This window comes from Phragmites australis, chromosome 15 (genome assembly GCF_958298935.1).
Source record: "Phragmites australis chromosome 15, lpPhrAust1.1, whole genome shotgun sequence".
Taxonomy (NCBI): Eukaryota; Viridiplantae; Streptophyta; class Magnoliopsida; order Poales; family Poaceae; genus Phragmites; species Phragmites australis.
In genome coordinates this window covers 1,535,557-1,555,325 of record NC_084935.1, presented here as the reverse complement: position 1 = coordinate 1,555,325, position 19,769 = coordinate 1,535,557, and the positions used below count along the sequence as shown (strand labels likewise).

At 41.6% G+C, this 19,769-nt stretch overlaps 2 protein-coding genes across 2 annotated transcripts; one reads left to right on the top strand and one right to left on the bottom strand.

The window, feature by feature from the left end:
* Nucleotides 1-6,161: 6,161 nt before the first annotated feature.
* On the top strand, nucleotides 6,162-11,318 carry LOC133892001 (lipase-like). Its single transcript, XM_062332739.1, has 11 exons — nucleotides 6,162-6,878; nucleotides 7,128-7,201; nucleotides 8,912-8,991; nucleotides 9,127-9,192; nucleotides 9,330-9,377; nucleotides 9,475-9,542; nucleotides 9,644-9,716; nucleotides 9,802-9,963; nucleotides 10,067-10,261; nucleotides 10,641-10,717; nucleotides 10,806-11,318. Exons 1-11 carry the CDS (start codon nucleotides 6,661-6,663, stop codon nucleotides 11,020-11,022), a joined length of 1,278 nt encoding a protein of 425 aa, XP_062188723.1. The 5' UTR covers nucleotides 6,162-6,660; the 3' UTR covers nucleotides 11,023-11,318.
* Nucleotides 11,319-12,083: 765 nt separating this feature from the next.
* Nucleotides 12,084-16,404, bottom strand: LOC133892000 (probable serine/threonine-protein kinase PBL7). Its single transcript, XM_062332738.1, has 5 exons — nucleotides 16,118-16,404; nucleotides 14,469-14,668; nucleotides 14,136-14,325; nucleotides 13,333-13,724; nucleotides 12,084-13,229 (listed from the first exon to the last, which is right to left on the bottom strand). The coding sequence occupies exons 1-5, from the start codon at nucleotides 16,212-16,214 to the stop codon at nucleotides 12,714-12,716; spliced, it is 1,395 nt and encodes a 464-aa protein (XP_062188722.1). The 5' UTR covers nucleotides 16,215-16,404; the 3' UTR covers nucleotides 12,084-12,713.
* Between the last annotated feature and the right edge of the window lie 3,365 nt (nucleotides 16,405-19,769).

The window sequence follows — 19,769 nt, the reverse complement described above, 5'->3', positions numbered from 1 at the left end:
GAGTCGGGTTATTTATATGTACATATTATGGATTAAATCATATGAGTATCTTCGTACTCACGCTGCTCTTTCAAGTTCTACCGGTGAGAAGGAGCTCGTGTTTGGCTACTTCACGTCTACCAATATAGGTGCCGGGAATAAGTAGTACAAACTACTTGTGGGGAGAGGCTTTTGGGTAGAGCATAAGAGCATAAGGGTATATGGCGAAGCTTTTGTTGGTTTATAGATGTTAATCTTTCGCTGCATAGTTTCTAGTATTGGTTAAAATGTGATTTATTCTTTATCCTCTTAGCTTCCTCTTGTTGTAAATTATGTAAATGGTTAAATGCTTCAGAACTTATAATTTAATTTAATTACTTATTCTTTTTTAAGTTTTTTTATGTTATATATATGTTGAAAAAGCATGTGTTCTGATCTTGGGCACAAAACACATGCCGCGACTACCTAGATGGTATTCCGATTAATCATCGTGATCGTGATTAAGCAAATGATCGTCATGATAATTAATTAGAATACTATTCGGTCGGTCCTCATGTCGGAGGATGGTGAGGGCTCAAGAAAATTAGGGCGGCCGCAAGGTGGCTGGGGCTCGAGAGACAGCGACGGGCTCGGAGGACGTGTAAGATGGGCCTACTGGGTAAAGACGGTAGAAGTGATGATGGTGACCATAGCTCCATTTCGACCGTCACTACCCCTCGGAAGCGGCTTCTGGAGATTAGGATCGAACTAAGAGAGAGGGCTTGAGATTTATAAAAGCATTACCACTACCAGTTTAGAATTTGAACCAGAGATAATAATTACCACTGTCGTTTCGTATTTGCTCAATTATTGCTCTGTCGATGAGCGTATGAAGCAGCAATAATAATAATCCTTATTACTGTCAGTTTAGAATATGAACTGACAGAAACAAGGATTATCACTGCCGATTCATATTAGCTCAATTTTGCTCTAACGAAAAGCTTATGAACCGGCAGTTATATCAACTATCACTGTTGGTTCTTAACAGCTCACAATTAGATTTGTTGGTTCTACTTATGATCCGATAGTAATTATCACTATCGATTATTTCTAAACCAACAGTAAAATATCGATTATTTCTGAACTAACAGTGAAAGAAGGGCAGCCGGGGAAAAAAAAAAGATGAAGCTTTGATGAAGCTTGCCGAGCGTTTTGTGTGAACCACGAAGCTGAGATCGCCTAGGAAATTAAAAGGTCGCGTCCATGCATGGCCGGCCGCATCGTGCATGGGTGTATGCAGGGACAAATGGCTGGCCCGTCCTCGTCTCGCGTGCGCAGCGCAGGAGGACGAAAATGCCATCAACTTCCTCGTTGCGCATGCAGGCCATGCATTGCATGTAGTGGCGCAGCGCCACCCGCGCTTTCCGCTGGGCAAGCTAGCCGACAGATCTCACCAGCATGCACTTCGGCGCGCGCGTCATGCCTGCCGGCGGTGCGGGTGACTGCGCTGCGCGAGCGACTTGCATGGATGGAGCCTTGCGCGTTGCATGCACTTGAACACACTAGCTTGACAACACGCCATGGTCGAGCGACTAGGCGTACGTGGTGATGGATCAGATCATCCGTGCGCTCGTGGACGGCGTCTCCTGTCCTGTGTAAGTTTCGTGGCACTTTGGTTTAGTTTTCCCAGAGCTAGCTTTAAGCTGGTGTCTACGTATCTAACCGGGCGGACACATGCTTGTAATGTTGGGATAAGCTTTTTGAGAAACCTAATCGGTTTGTTTGTCTGTCGTACGTACGTGATCCATCTGTCACAACATTTGCATGCGTCTCCTACGTACTTGCATGCATGCAGGACATGCAGCTCATAATCGGCTACAATTGCTTGCTTGACCATTCGAGACCATCGGGTCTATCCTTGCCTCCGCCTCCTGACGACAGCATGGCCCATGCCTCCGCCTCCTGCTCCACGCGGCCGGCGCAAGCTCAAGGCACACCGTGCCTCCTCCACCTCACATCCTCCCTGCCGGTGTTGAGGCGGATGCCTGCCATAGCCGTCGGCCGGGCCGAAGCTTGCAGCACTCCAAGCACAGGATCGATAAAGGCAAAAAAAAGAAAGCGCCTTTTGCCCTGTGGGGGAATCGATCCACTACTACAGAAATAGTTTTATATATCGACTCATCACTGTTGATTTTTTCGAGTCAGTAGTGATGGAATATCATTGTCGGTTCGTATCATGAACTGGTACTAAAAGGCCGTTCAAAAATAATTGATAATGAAAATCCACTATCACCGCCGGCTCTAGCCACGAGCCAACAGTGATAGTATCACTGCCGGTTTGTGTTATGAGCTGGTAGTGAAACCTTGACTATCATTGTCGGCTCGTGGCTAGAGTTGGCAGTGATAATATATGACAGCTTATTTTAAAAAATTCATAAGTTTTTCATATAAAGTTGGATGAGGATAAACTTTAGCCCTCGATGAGATCTACAACTTTGTAGTTGAAATTTTTCATTTGATATCATTTAGATATCCAAATAATCGTTTGAAGTTTCAGACAGAAAATGTCAAAAGGATTGCATATGTTAATGATATCACTAGTATTTCTGTGGTGGGATGGTAAGGACGTATCGCGTGAGCTGAGAGGTTCCGAGTTCGAATGCCACAAACCGCACGCGTGCGTATTTCGTGCGAAAAATCACGTGACTTGTGACTTGCGACGGCGTGGGGTTCCTCGGGTGCAATTTTTTTTTTTCAATTTTTCCATCCCCAAAAAGATTGATTCGGCGCCCGACTATCACTGTTGGCTGAAGCCTTCAGCCAGCAGTGATAACCTCTTCACTACCGGTCTGGGGACTGGTAGTGACAGTCGGGGACTATCACTGTCCGTTGCTCACTGCCGGCTCTAAAACCAACATTGAAACCCCTTTATGAGCCGGCAGTGAAGAGGTTTTTTTAATAGTGCGACGAGGACACGGTGGATCTGGAAGAGTAGATTTGTCAGTTGATGTTAAGAGGGGTGAATTAGTATATGTAAAAGTTAATGGCTTTAAAAAATTTATAAGATAAATTTATCTTAATTTGTATCTAAATATATTATATATTTATTTAGTGTGTCTATTCTACCGCTCAAGGGAATTGTAACCTACTCTAATAAGGTAAATTGTAGGTATGTAAATGCAGAAATATAAATAAGGTGGAGAGGCAAACTCGGCGCAAGGAATTTTTATCCCGTGGTATCAGTGGCACACAAGTCACCCCTAGTCCACGTTGAAGCTCCACAAAGGATATGCTTCAGATCGCCAAGTCTTTTCCAGCCACGATTCTTGAGCTAACAAGTCACCAAGACGAGACCTTAAACATGATAAGCCACTAAGCCATCAAGGAAAGGTATCACCACTAATATTTCTTTTGATCATTTGTGCGCCGTCTTCACTTCAGAGCTTTAGTCACAAAGACAAGGGTCTCCGCGTACCCGCACAATCTTCTTGCCGCCGCTCCACACCAAGTCAAAGGGTCAATAAATTACCGGTGAGTCACAAAGATTCCAAGGCGTCGACGTACCTCTCGGTACACGGTTGAATCACTCCTTGATCCACTCTCTAGATTGCAACATCTAGCAACACTTCTCTCTATGCTTATAAGCACTAATCACTCTCTAATGGTGTGCTAATTGCCTTGGATGAACACTTTTAACACTTTGATGCTTGGATGTCTTCTCAAGTGTATATGAGATTCTCTGGACTCCAGCACCTTCAAATGGATGAGTGGAGGGGTATATATAGTTTCAACCCAACTTTACTGTGAACACCAAATGATCTATTGTAGACAGTGGTACAAGCATCAGACCATCCGGTGTGTATAGCCTCAGAAACTAGCCGTTAGAACCCACTTAGAACCACTTCTAAACACCAAATTATCCGATGCATACTTCATCTCCATCACCGGACTATCCGGTGTGTATACTTGAGCCTAATCGAGCCAACTTTTTCACTATTCAACTGTTCGATGTATTGATATTCTGATCACTGGACATTCCGGTGTGTATATCTTCATTTTCTCTGAGTTTTGGGAAAATACTACGATTTGCACTTTTTTTTATCACCGAACCTTCCGGTGTATTGATCTCCAGTCTTCGATAGTTGTAGAGCTTCTGTTAAATACTCCGGTGTACACTGATTCTGATCACCGGACCTTTCTGTGAGTACAATCTCATTTCAGCTCAATTTTTCATCCTTCTGGAAAATACTTAAGTGTGTATACTTGTGGTGTCATCGGACTGTCCGTTGTAGTCATTTTTCCTGGGGTTTCTTTAATTCAATCAGATTTTGTCCCAGCTTCAGTGGCTTCTTCGTGTATTGCATCTATGAGACCTACTAATATATATTCTTGACAAACATGTTAGTCCCAATGACTATATTATTATTAATTACTAAAATCATAATCATAACCTAATAGGCCCATTTTCGCTACAATCTCCTTTGTGATTGATGATAACACAATCAAAACAAGTGGCAAATAATAAATAATATTAATTATAAAGAGTATAAAGCCTTACCATATTTTTTGAATGCATGTTCTTTCCACTTAGTTTCACTTTTGTTATGGCTCCCCCTTTCTCCATTGCCACTATCTTCCTTAGGGCCTGTTTGGTAGAGCTCTTACTAATTTAAATTCTCTGTTGAGAGTGATTCTCTAGAGGAAGTAATTCTGTGGCTGAAAGTGATTCTCTAGTGATTATTTAGAATAAACTATATGGAGGAAGTGATTCTATGCGAGAAGTGAATCAGGGGAAGCTGTTTTTTTCAGCTCCCCATCTTCTAGTTCATTTCAGAGAATCACTCCCACGGATTCCACTCAGGGAGCTAAAAACTGAAAGCTGCTGTTTTGCAGAGCTCCCCCTGATTCCAGCCGAAAAGCTGCTCTGAGAGCTCTACCAAACAGGCCCTTAATTGACCCGTGCAAGAGTTTCTTCATTGCATGTTTTTGATACCAAATGTAGATAAGTCCCTCTTTATCAATTTTGGCATCTTACTTATTCTTCACTAGGCATGTTTCTTACTTTAGTCGTCAAATTTCTCCCCATTTATCAATAAAAAAAAATCGTTAGTCACCGTATGTAAAAATCTGTTGAGAGATATCTCATAGATCGTGGTAGACGATAGAATTAGTTTTTGAAAAATAAATTGTATAATCTATTTGTTTGTTTTAGTTTTAACTTTTAAAAATAACTTTTAACAAGCAAACCTTAGTAGTATTGTCGAGGGTTATTTTCTGACAATAATTTTAGAGTGTACCGGTTGATAGGTGTGTGATAAACGTCTTGAACAAGTGTGTATATGCTAGAACTTAAGAACATCAGGAGTTATCTAGGTACAGATCTTCCGAAGAATAACAATTCTATATCTTGTGTATTTTGTTATAAGTGTTTTATGAACTAGTTATAGATGAGATCCTACTCTTATTCTAGACTTGTTCTCTTCTTTATATACATGAGAAGGGGAACTTTACAAGTGAGGCTATTTTTTTACCCATATCTAACTAGACATTCTTTTCTTAGGCCATCACCATACGAAGCACGCGCTACACCTTGTGTTGATGTACTGTAGGGCCTATCCCATCCCTATGGATGCCTCCACTTTTATTTTACTTCGATAGCCTCGTCGGTCCCTTTGCCGTAAGCTACGAGCTTATTTACCAAGCCGTTCTATTTCAGCCTTCCGTGAGTCCGCCTGCGAATTTATCGCGTGACGTCAAATCGGTCCGTAAAACTCTATTCCATAGCATTTAATACTATAATACAGGACACTGCCTATATACGCTAATCATAACTTTGTTCGTTAAAGGGAGGTGCTCAGTAAGTAAAATATTTAAGTAAAAATGAATAAATAAGATTAGATATATTATATATAGATGTCTATTAGCGAGGACTAGTTGTGAGGTCATAATATATATCAAGGAGGTTGATGGAGCGAGCTTTAACTTGGTCGTACGATAGATCACGATTCAGTAAATATCCTCTACTAGTCGTTATACCCTTATGAGATCCGTTAGTAAAGTTGCTCCCTTACTCAATAATCCAACAAGTATGCAGGTAATTTTCCCGGCAAAATGCGGCGTGCCTTAGGTTCGGCGAGACGTGGCGTGGGCAGTGGCGAATCCTTGCTACAGGTCAGCGAGCAAAACTCAACTCAACGATGCGTGTGGCGATGCGGCATCGTTTCCGGTCAAAAACTCCCTCGGGGCGCGCTGCACCCGAAGAAGATGCTCCAAACGGCGCCTGCCTTCGTTTTCTACACGCCACCGCATGCATGGACCCCGCTCGCTGGACCTGCGAGGGGCGTCCACCTGCACGGGCAGCGCCCCGGCACCGACGACTTCCGTATCCCTCTCCTCCAGCGCCCCGGCACCGACGACTTCCGTATCCCTCTCCTCCAGGCTGCAGCTCCGTCTTGTGCCCGTTCAGAAATGCGCCCATGACCTGTTTCGTTCGATTGCTCTGCAGCTATTCTTTTTTCCTAATTCTCACAGATATTAAAAACGTTCCACCGCTGATGCTGGTGCGGTTGCAACTCAGATGCTGGGCATCGCGGCTAGATTCCTCAGCATGATGCTAATCTCCTTTACCAATCCAACAGATCTCTTCGATGAGGAAAAGACGTCTCTTTTGAGGGCCTGGCCTACCGTCTTCGGCCCTTGGCAATGGCAAGCATAGCCAAGCCGGAGGAGCAGCATATTCTCTCTCTTCTCCCTCCAAACACAGCGCCTAGAAAGCGACCTCCAGCCGCAGGCGAGGCGCCCACCCTTCTTCCTCCCCCACATCAGAACTCACCGAGCACCAGCCGTACGTTTCTTGGCCCTTCCTCTCTCCCCATTTTGTTCGTCCAGTCCTTCTCCTGGCGTCTCGAGCTCCCCGCAAGGTTCGATTCTTCGCCCCTAATTTTCCTTCTCCCCCCTAATTTCTTCCTCCTCTTTTGCTCAGACGAGGTCGTAGCTTGTGTCTATTTTGATTCTGGAATTGCTGCCTAGTGCCTGCCCCTTTTCATTCTCCCTGCATTTTGGAGCTCCTACATATAATCTAATTGCTTTGCTCAATTCGTTTCCGGGCTGTGTGATTGATGTCTGTCTATGCTTCATTGGATTGGATTTCAGTTTGGACGTGTCTGTAGGTTCATGGAGAGATGGAAATGCATCAGCGTGGTGGCTCTCGTGCTATTGCTGCCTGCTGCTTCTCATGGAAGAGGTAGTTTCATGCGATTCTCTGGTCTCAATCTACAATTTTGATGCTTGCTGGGTTACTGTTTTAAGTTCGCCTCAGTGGGTTCCAAGTATGGGTAAATGATAATAACAGTAGTAATCAAGATATTTACAGTGTATATACTGGTTTCTATGAATTTCGAAAGCATATCAATGTGTGCGCAAACATCTGAAATTGTATATAGAGAAAAGGGGGCAGCTGCCAACTAACCGATGAAATTACCCGGTTTCTCTGTTAATTAGGCGAAGTTCTGTTTGCCGGTTTAGGGGACAAGCGGTAACTTTAATAGTGTACTGCACTTACTGATTGTTATGGTTGGGGGATGCATACGGAAGCATGTACAGACATCTAGAAAAACTTCTAACTTTGTGGAGAAGAGAGGGAAAGTTGGTGGATGACAGTTGGTATTTCCTGCTACCTTGTTCATATAATGGAGTCCTAATTGCTGGAAAGGAAGGTTGGTCCGTTGTTGGCCCTCTGCAAATAAACAGTTCTAGAAAAGCAATGAGTTGATGAGCTATGGCAACAAAGAACCATTAGAGATTCTTTTGGAGGTTGAACCTGCTCTGAGGAATCTAGTATGCTGACTAGATATTTGAGCCTCAACTTAATATTAAATAAGTCTCTCAACTAATTCTTTCCTGTATTATTACTGTGATCTTTCAAGGATTCCAGCGTGCTATGTTTCATCATAGCGGCTGATTCTCTGAATTTCGTAGAATTTGGTTTCAAGATTCTAGGATACGTGAAATTGAAACTTCAATAAGCGTTAGTCGATAAGTTAACATGACCAAAGAAAGTGTTTTTTTCCCAGTTGAAAGAAGTTGGTGTTGCAGTCACGTAAGGGCTAAGGCCATTTGAATTGAGAAGTTGAAACCAACTTCCCCGTGCCTATGAGCAGTGACGGACCTAGCTAAAAATTTTAGTTGGGGCGAACTCGGGTGACAAACTAAACCAAAAATACAAGTACATCACAAATGCATCGTGCCCCACAGTGGCTGCAGCTGCAACGGGCGGAGCGCCTTCCATGCAGTCCACTCCCCTAGGCTCCTCTTCCTCTCCCTCCATCAAGCTCTTTGCTAGGGGATTAGGGCCTGCCGCTGCAACGATTTGAGGCTTGCTGCACGCCTCCGCCCGCTCGTCATTTGCCAGTTGCCGCTGCTCGCTAGCGCTAGGTTTTGCTTTGCCCGCACCGCACAACGTTCAAAGATGGGGAGGCAGGAGGGGATCGACGATTCGGTTGTTGATTGGGCTGTCTCCAAGCTGGCAAGCCCAATTGTCCAAGACTCTGGCCCAATTGTCCAAGACTCCAAGGTAAAGGCAGCAAGCCCACAATGAATCGGTAGCCTCCTGTGACCTGTCTTGTTTGTCGTGAGATCGTTCTCACGAACAGAAAAGAAGTTTGTCGCTGTGTTGCTTCCGGCGGTGGGATTCACAGAAGCTCTTGCGGTCTTGCCGGAGGAGGGGGGGGGGGTGCTGGTGGCTGCCCCACCACGCCTATAGGGTGGGTCCGCCCCTGCTTATGAATATATAGGGGCAAGACCGGAGTCATTAATTCTATTATCTTTTCATTTGTCAAATTGTTTCTTCTTTTTTTGTTGAATGTCTTATATTATATAGTGTCTGTAGTCAATACTTGTATTCAATCTTTCATTGTTGAACACTACAATGAGCATAAATATTTCATTATCGCAGAGCTGCGTCTCAAGAATATTGAGAAGAGTTTCGTCTACAATCATACTCTTGCAAAGACTCTTGTAGAATACGCTTCAGCTGTAAGTTAAAACTTTACCCTTTTTTCAGACTTTTATTTCCAACTGAATATTGTCATTGGTATTTGCACAGTTTCCAATTGTTTCATCCTTTTATGCCAAAGTGAACTTAAACTGACGGTTCTCTTTTGTGTCTAGGTGTATATGACAGATTTAACTGCCCTGTATACATGGACATGCTCAAGATGCAATGACTTGACTCAAGTAAGAAACTTTCAAGTTTGTTCTCTTCCACTCGTTGAATCATTTCCCCCATTTTTAAAAACGTAAATTTGTTTCTCTAGATATGGTCTGGATAAATTAGTTTCTAGTTTTAATATGGTTTCCTACTGTTGGAATAGGGCTTTGAGATGAGATCTCTAATTGTTGATGTGGAGAACTGCTTGCAGGTTCCTATCTCACCAAATTTTGAATTAAGTTATCTTGAATTTTCCATGACATTGTATGGTCCTTTACCCACCATTCATTGGCTGAATAATGCAACAGACATTTGTTGGCGTAGCTCATAATCTAAATTCGGTGGTTGTTGCAATCAGAGGAACTCAAGAGAACAGGTACTGAGCTAGCTTCATTTGCTTCTCAGTTATAATAATTCTGCTTTACATGTTACTGTTTTCAGTTCAGATGTGATTTATGTTTAGACTTGATTAACCAGTGTACAGAATTGGATCGAGAACTTGATATGGAAGCAGCTTGATCTAAGCTATCCAAACATGCCGAATGCAAAGGTTAATGCCAGTGATATGTCTATCCCTCTGTTCCTATAAAAACGGAAGTTCGAATATTCATTTGTTTGTATTACTCTGGTTAAAGGTGCACAGTGGATTTTTCTCCTCCTATAATAATACAATTTTGCGTCTGGCTATCACAAGTGCTGTTCACAAGGCAAGAAAGTCATATGGAGATATCAATGTCATAGTTACAGGCCACTCAATGGGAGGAGCCATGGCTTCTTTTTGTGCGCTCGATCTTGCTGTAAGTATCCTAAGGCCCAAGTCTTTACGGATACATACTGTGCTCTCTTGAATGCTTCTGGATTTTTTTTTTGAACCAACTTTAACAAAGTATTTCTCAACAGATCAAACTTGGAAGTGACAGTGTGCAACTCATGACTTTCGGGCAGCCTCGTGTTGGCAATGCTGCTTTTGCCTCATACTTCGCCAAATATGTACCCAACACGATTCGAGTGACACATGGACACGATGTTGTGCCACATTTGCCACCTTATTTCTCCTTTCTTCCCCAGCTGACGTACCACCACTTCCCAAGAGAGGTATACCTTGCACATAAACTTTTTTAAAAATACTCTTTTTTCATATTAACTTGTCCCTAGCCTTTATGTTGTTGTTAGGCTTGTCAATATAAAGTACACTATATGTACTTATGCATAAACACCCACAGTGCATCATCTATCGTCGATAAAAAATTAACTGCCAGTGCAGCAGATTGTTAACACATCAAATACCTTTCGATCTGATGACATGAATACAATCTTAGCACCAAATACCCATTTCATAGTGCCACATTGCTCCCAAGATCAAGACCCTATGCCTATCAGTTATGGTACATGGAAATCAAATTTCATAATATGTATTAGAGAAGTGGCATTACATCCTTGCACGCGTATAACGGGCATACTGATCGAATTTCAGGTATGGGTCCAGGATTCTGAAGGCAACACAACTGAACAGATTTGTGATGACAGCGGTGAAGACCCAGACTGCTGCAGGTTTAACAGTTCATAACTCGCTAACAACTCAAACACGGTTTCTCTGTAGCTTCTGTTCTAACATTTGCCCTCTCATTTGTGCTGCTAGGTGCATCTCCATGTTCAACTTGAGCATTCAAGATCATTTCACCTACCTGGGAGTTGATATGGAAGCGGATGACTGGAGCACCTGTAGAATCATCACAGCTCAAAGCGTTAAGCAATTAAAAAAGGATCTGGCCAGCAATATTTTCTTGTCAAAGCATGACATCGATGTCTCCATTGTTGAACCTAGTTTACAGACAGATTGGAGCAGTTCCAGATAGCCACAGTATTATTGATCTCGCCCAAATTTAGAGCCAAAAGACGGGGCCTTGTTTTTTCTCAAAGATGAAGGATCAGCTGGAAAATTTCATTCATATAGGGATGTACAGAGTTTGATTCACAGCTTGTGAATATGTAGACCGTAGAGATGATGTACATTAGAACGATAGATTATAGATAGGTCTTGGCTTCTGTTTGATGCATGACAGAGAATGCTTCAGTTGATGCATAAAACAAGAATAACCTCATTCATACATTGCAGCAATGTCAGCAAAAGCTCTATCAACGTTCTTGGCTATTTTCTCCAGCTAGAAACTGAAGTATGATTTCGTTGCAAGAGCTCAGTGTAGATTCTACTATTTTATTTCTAGCTTTTCTGAAACTGACATGTGATATACAACACTGCGCTGTCAATGCCGAGCATTGGCATTTAGAGTTTCAGATTATCTCGTACCTCCGGCGAGTGAGAAGCTTCAGAATTCAGGCCAGCTCTCTCGGCTACGGCAGAAGTTTGCAGATAAGGGGTTCACACAATCAGGTCATGTGTCCATTAAAACGAACGCTGATCAAACCAAGTCGTCTTCCTCAATCTTGGCCGCAGAGGGACGATTGGACGGCGGTCGTAAACTGTTGGTTGGTTCGCCAAGTCCCGACGGCCGACGCGCGCGCGCCATGGCCACCGCCGGCGTCATCGCCGTCCTCGTAAGGACTCCGGTCCATGGGCGAGCCTGAAGAGGATCTGTGGGCGACGGGAATCGACGCGGCCGAAGTTGCGGCTCCACGCCATCCCCGGGGTGACCGTGGCAGTCGAAGCTGGGCAAGCCGTCGCTGGCGACGACGGCCTCGTTGAGGCCGTCTGGTGGCGCGCAGCAGCGGCAGGTATAGGTACGGTGAAGCAACCATGGTAAGAATTTTCTCTGCTCTTTTCCCCTCCCTTCTGTACTAAAGTTCTTCCAATTTACTCCACTTAAACCAACGAAAAGCATCATCCAGGCACAAGGATTAAGTTTCTTGAACCAGTGTTTTTCCCCAGTAGAACAATATATATGAGCTCAATGTAAAATAGCAAGCAAGCAGAACGAAATAACATTTTCTGTACAGAATTGTGTGGCATATTGTCTGTAATGACTTCATTGCATCGTATGGACAAACAAAAAAACTCTGATAACAAATCTACATACGAAAACAACTCCTTTACATGTACAAACATACAAGCCAGCCCGCAACTCTGCAACACATTCTCACATCAAACGTGTTCTCTAAGAAAGAAAAAATAAAACATGAAAACTCATCCTGATTACTGAGTGAAGTATACTGCAGGGCCTAATTACAGTCGAAATGCAGCTGATACTGAACAAAACACAGTCTGAAGTTTGAAACACATAATGGGAATGCGACAGATCGGTTCTTCCTTTCATCACATCGTAGTCTTCTTGTATACCTGGAAGAATTTTGTGAAACTGTTCCATGGAAACAACTAAAAACGAACCATGGAGCATGTGGCTATCCGGGTCTGCAAAAACAAGCCTACTCAACTCTCGACAATAGTTCCGTCAAAACAGAATCACGCCAATAGCGAATAGCAACGATGAAAGTCCCTGGTAGAATTGATAGCAAACATGAAAAGATTGGTATAATGCACTGATCATATGTACTATCAAAGCTTCCTGCAGCATTTGCCTGCCTCTGCTTTCTATTTCTCACTGGCATCAACCTTAACAGTGGACTTGTGAATGCTAACAGTTTTGCTGTTATCTTTTCCATTATGAAGGGCCAGCAGTTCCGGAACATCCAGGCCATCATTCCTTCCAGAGCTACTACCACTGCCATAACCTTCAGTACGATCCCGATCAAATTCCCGTCCTCCAATAGTCTCCTTCCTCAAGTCTGGGAAGTTCAAAATAAGTGAATCAACAGCATGTTGAGCATCAGGAACACTTGTTGTTCGTCGGTGTGTTTTTGCCCTTGGGGTAGATGGGCAGGTCCTAGAATCTTTTGTGGAAGGTGCATTTGGATCATAAGGATGTGAAGCTAGATAAGATAGTGCAGTGACAACATCCCCTATGAGGGGCCGAGATGTTGCTTGCTCCTGCAAACACATAGCCGCAACAGCTAAAGCCTGGTACAAACCCCTTTTGGGATAGCGGCCTTGCAACAATGGATCAGCCAGCTGGCAAAACTTCCTTCTGTCTCTAAAAAGTGGGCGAGCCTGCAGATTTTATGGAGATCAGACACTTGGCACATGAAGAAATCAAAAGACATTCGCCTCCCTAACCCAAATAAATGGAATAACTTAATGCAGTTGAACCTACCCATGCGACAAGATTTTGCTCCTTGGAAGGCTGGGTGTGATCAATTGCCTTGCGGCCTGTAATAAGTTCAAGGAAGACAACACCGAAGCTATAAACATCAGATTTTATTGTCAACTGTCCTGTCATGGCATATTCAGGAGCGCAATATCCATAAGTTCCCATAACTCTTGTTGATACGTGAGTCTTGTCACCAACTGGACCAAGTTTCGCAAGCCCAAAGTCAGACAGCTTAGGGTAGTAGTCTTCACCCAGAAGAATATTTGATGGTTTGAAATCTCTGTATATGACAGGTGGATTTGCCTTATCATGAAGATACTCCAGACCCTTCGCTGCACCGACTGCAATCTTCATTCTTGTATTCCAGTCAAGAGGTTCTTTGTCTGGTGGGCAATCTATCAAGAGTGTGTTATCATGAGTTACAAAAGGAGAAATATGGATGATGGTGTCTAGAAAATGCTACAGATGATTTCAGACTGTCAGTAGTATCAAAACAGTGAGATAGTGAAGAATAACTAGGACCTTTTCGCTTTTGAATGTAGCAGGTTAGAAATCAATTTGACAAAACGTTGAAACTGAAACCCAGAAACTATTGTGATTTTCGACCCATAAGGAAGTCACTGGATCGTGATCTACTTGCTGTGTATTTACACTTGAGAAAGTATGATTTAGTGTATCTACATTTAAGTATTATCTTTCACACTGAGTTATCTTGGTGCAAAAACTGAATCTTAAGCCAACTAACTGCCAGGTTTATAGGTAACATGTAAACTGAAACAATTGCCATAATAGAGTGAAAAGCTTACCATGCAAATGATTTTCTAGCGACCCCAACAACATATATTCATATACTAGGAGGCGCTGGTCACCATCTGCACAATAGCCAATTAATCTGACCAGATTAGGATGGTGCAAGAGACTTAGCATGAGAACCTCCACAAGAAATTCACGATTTCCTTGAAAACCGTTTCTATCAAGTTGCTTCACAGCAATGACCTGTATTGAACATGAAAAATGAAGATGTCAGCCACTCAACCAATTAGAAAAATCAGGGGAATTCTCCCTTCTATTCTTAATGAGACTATCTCCAAGATTGCAGGCTACAAAAACTAGAACACAGTTAGCAAATGTTAGCAAACCTGTCCATTCTCCATGTGTCCTTTATACACACGACCAAAGCCACCTTCTCCCAACATGCAATCTTTTCTGAAATTATTGGTAGCAATAGCTAACTCTCGGAAAGTGAAAATCTGTGCTGGGCCATGTGCATTGTTTCCTCCTCTGCGGACAGGTACAGAATCTTCCTTCCTGGAGCCTGAAGCACGTGAATTTGATCGAACTTGACCCATTGAAAAGATAAAAGTTAGCATATAATTCCTCACTACTAATGTATACGCTTTCGTCAATATAGATAAATTACACAGCTCAGACATATAGAAAACCGTGTGTAAAAAAATGGTTCAGGATGCAACTTGCAAGATCTCTAGACCTATTGGAACATTCAACCTGTTACTAGCTACTCCACTGTTGCACTCTGTATAGTGAAGTTGGTGGAGAAGGCACGGTACTGTTTTTCATAACAGGCTAACCCGGATTTCATTATATCACAAACTAAATTACAGCAACTGAAGAGTAGAAGTTCACGATACCAAAAAGTAAATCACGACCCAGATAGGCAACTAACACTGCAGGTTCAGGAAAACGAAGCAAACCTAAGCTAAAGGATCTTCAGCACGCAGGCCATACAGCACACCAGGACAATATTTACAGGCAACAAAAGACCGTACTACTGCAAAAGACAAAAAGGCATGGTACTACTATCTTGAGTAGTTGAAATGACACGAAAAATGCATTCCGAATATCCTACCTAGCTTTACAATTGCTAAATACTTCCACCTGAGAAGGGAATATCAGGCAACTGAGTCAAATCCTTCAGGATCAGGAGTCCGATTATCCCATGAAAGTAGGATTCTTTTATAGAATAAACAAGCATATCAGCAGTATTTTGTTGTCTTATGCCTTGCTTTTAAATATTAACACCAAATAGACATGTATAATAAAAAAAGCTAACAATATAACCACTTCATGAGGAACTTGACTAGCATTTAATGTAAAAAGATATTTCCAGCTGCAGATGGATAAGAAAATGCAGCAGTCACACAACAAACAAATGAGCAATAGCTTGCCTTCAAATCAAGGATCAGACTTGCATGGCCAGCAGCTAAAAACAAAATTGGGATACTTGCGTCAAACTCCCCATTCGCTCCGACAACCACGCAAAGAGTGAACCCTATTTCAAGCAAACTCGAAGCAAACAAATGGCCACACTAATGAATCAGTGAGACAACACGAGTATAGAACACATGGAACATTGTTGTTCGGTTGCTTGAGACAGAAAGTCTGTGAACGAAATTACTGTAACTGCACGCTTCGCTTCAGAAATTTCCTTCCCTTCCACTACACCTCTAGAGAAAGACCAAATACAAGTTTACACTGAGGATGAGTTTTGTGTTCCCTTCACCGCTATATCAGCAATAAATCGGATTAACTTTGAATATCTAAAGCCAATTACAAAACGATCAATTAACCAACACATATATCTGCAAGGAAAACTTATCAATAAACAATCAATACAAAACTAACGCAGTGAATCCTCACTGCTACGCTGGTGAATAAAAGTACCAAACTACAAGAGGCAACTATTTCTAAGCAGTTTATCCCACATAGATCAAAACTTAGCAGTTTTCGCCAAAATTGGACAGCCCAGAGCCCAAGATACGGCCTTTACCTGGTGCCGCCTTCGCCGCAGGCCGGGGGGACGGCGAGAGCGCCGCCATGCTCTTCGCCTCCTTCCCCGACGAACCTGAGCACGGTAAGCAGCTCATCTCCCGGTTCTTGAACACAATCTTACAAATGCCGGCCAGTCCTCCAAGATGTTTCAGCTAAAAAACTCGATCTTTCCCCGCGTCCGGAGAGAGCAGTTGAGTTTGGAGAGATTTGGGGGCGCCAGAGAGAGGAAGAGAGAGACAGAGGTGGGGGTAAATAATCAAGACTGGAGAGGCGTTATAAACAAAAGCGCGACTTGAGATGGTACCGGAGGTCGAGCTACAGGAACTTTTTATGTGTCCTAATCAACTTTTGATAAATATTTTCAAAATCGATCATCATTTATTATAGGTTCCGTAGGACTATAGGAGTAAAAGATAAATTTTATTATAAATGAGTCATATGATCAAAAGATAATTAATTTTAGATATATTATCAAAGATTAATCAACTTTATAATCTATAATCAATTTTCCCCAAACTATTGGTTAGCAAATTAGGGTGTTTTATAGTGCGGTTGAAATGTTCTTTTGGGTGCCGGTAGTTGCGATGTCAAGTAAATCAAAAGAGACGGTTAAAGAAAACAACAGAGATATTTTGGATTTTTTTTCTGTAGCAAAAACGGAATTCAAAGTCACAGAAAAAGGATGAAAGGGTTCTGTATGCTACAATGATCTCATTGAAAATAGTATCATCCTTGTCAGCCATATACTTCCAATTAATTCATTACCTAGGAGAGATGGTTGTTTTAGAATCACATTTTCATAAAATTTGTTTGAAAGTCATTTCAAAAACGATGATCATCATATTCTTCTAATAATCAAACGGATCCTCTCTCTTTCTTTCTTGGCCATGCCGGTTCTTTTTATGCAATCCATCATTCTCTTGGACACATCAGATAAAGTACATGTTCTAAGAGGTTGATGAAACTTTAAAAACGGATCCTCCTCTCTTTCTTTCTTGGCCATGCCGGTTCTTTTTATGCAATCCACCATTCTCTTGAACACATCAGATAAAGTACATGTTCTGAGAGGTTGATGAAGTTTTAAAGGTTGCACATATACTCTTTCTTCTTGTTCCTCGTCACTTTCTTTTCCATGATCTCTTGATCCTGAAGCCACAACTTTGTCTTTCCCTGTATCAAGAAACTTTTCAATTTGAGTATTGTTTAATTCACTTTCATTGTCGCTTCTCACCCTTTTGGTCTTCACATCAAATTAATTTTGAACTCTTCTAATAAATTTCTTAAATATGGCTTGCGTTTTACTATTATCGTGCAAAAAGAATATCCAAGTGAAACGAGAATAATCATCAATAATAACCAAACTATATTTGTTACCGTCAATACTTATGTAGACAATCGATCCAAACAAATTCATGTGAAGAAGCTCCAATGGTCTTGTGGTCATCATCACATTCTTGGCAGAGTGAGAGCTCCAACTTACTTGATCGCTTGACATGTACTACAAAATCTATCTTTCTTAAAAAAAATGTTTGTTAGTACTAGAATGTGCTACTCTTTAAAAGTTTAGAAAAGTTTCTTATGCCAACATAGGCTAGTTGGCGGTGTCATAGCCAACCCAAGCTAGACTTAGAAATCAAGCAAGTCTTAGGACTCACTTTATCCGTTGAAAAATCAATAAGATAAAGTTTACCCTTCAATCGATTGGTGAAAGTTATTGAGGAGTCTTCCCTTTTAGAGATAGTCACACCCTCATTAGTAAAGAGATAATTGTAGCTCATTTCACAAAGTTGTGATACGGACAATAAATTGTAGCTAAGAGATTTAACTAACAAGATATTTGAGATAGAATGATCATTGAAAATAGCAATTTTACCTAGACCGATTACCTCTCCTTTTCCATTATCTCCGAAGACAATATTTTCATGTTGTCCTCCATTTTCTTCAAATGAGGAAAACATATTCTTCTCTCCAGTCATATGATTGGTACATCCACTGTCGAGCATCCAACTTGATCCACCAGAGGAATATGTCTATAAAACAAATTAAGCTCTTGTTTTAGGTATCAAATTTGTTTGAGTCATTTCACGTTAATCACAAGCACTTTTGGCACCCCCACACTCCTTTTGATAATTCGATCATTTCTGTGGGTACCAACATTTAAAACAATCACTTTACCACGGTGGTTCCTTTTCAAAATATAAGATGCATAAAAGGTTGCTTGAGGTGCATGATCTTTAGGTTGCTTGACTTGTGTTGTGTGAGCATGTCATTTTCCATTTTCCTTGATAGACTTAAGACACTCTTTGCCATTTATCATCACACGCTCATTTAGCTTGCTTGTATGTATGTCAAAATCAAGATTTCTCTTTTGCTTGGTATCCTTAGTCTCAATGATCTTGTATAGTGCATCTTTGGATTTGTATGTCTTGATGCACCCATACTTAATTAAGATGTTTAGCCTCTCATTTTTTTTTTTGCAATACATGCAAAGATTGAACATTAGTAGCACAAACATTTATATCAATATTGTAATAACGAGAGCAACCATTACTAATGGAAGCACTAGAGAGTAAGGTTGCATCATTAGAGGTAGGAGTGCTATTCTTAAGAGTATCAAATTGCACTTTAAGAGTTTTATAAGATTTATTTCACACATTTGAAATTCTCTTGAAGTGTAACATTCCTACTCTCAAGACTAGCAACAGATTTATTGGCCAAGCTTAATTGCTTGGTCAACTCCTCAACCTTCTCCCTCTCTTTAGCAAGGAGCTCCTAGAGTTCAAGGTTTCTCTCCTTTCAAGAATGAGCAAGTTCTCTTGCTTCTCAAGAATCTCCTCTTGACTCTCTATTGTTTTCATTAGTTCTTTCATTTTAGATATGATATTTTTACTAAGACCTTTAAGCATGCTTTCACAACCACTATCACTATCTAGGAACTTGGATTGTGATTTTACCTTACGTCCTATAGCCATGAGACACTTGGGAGTGTCGTCGTCGCTCATGTCACCAAAAAGTAACTTGTCGGTATAGAGAAATGAATGAATGGCAATGGTGGCGACTCCTTCATCATCGGAGTCGAAGTCAGAATTTGAATCCCACTCTTCGCCGATATGGGCTTAACCCGAGTATTTTTTTTTTTCTTTCTTGTGGGTCTTGCACTTGTCCTTCTTGAAAGTTTTGTTTTTCTTTTCTTACTTGTCATTGCTCTTCTTCTTGTTAGGGCACTCGGTGATGAAGTGGTCAACTTCACCACACTCGTAGCAAGTTCTCTTGGATGTTCTTCTTTTGATCATATCTCTCTTGTACTTGCTATAGCCACCCTTCTTTCTGAATTTCTTGAACTTTCTCACAAAGAAGACTATTTCTTTATCTTTCGAGCTCTCATCTTCACTCGAGCTTGATTCTTCAACTTACTTCCTCTTGCTTGCCTTTAATGCTACTTCTTTGTTCTTAGAGGTTGAGTTTTGCTTGACAAGATTATTGACTTCATTTGCTTCCTCCTCCATGAGCTCATGAGCAAGGGTTTTTCCAAGCACACTACTTGGTGTGAGCCTCCTGTAATCTCTTCTTTTTTTAATAAGAGTCACCAAGGTGAGTTTTTTTGTTGCAAAAGCTCTTAGAAATTTTCTCACCACCTTGTGATTATCTAG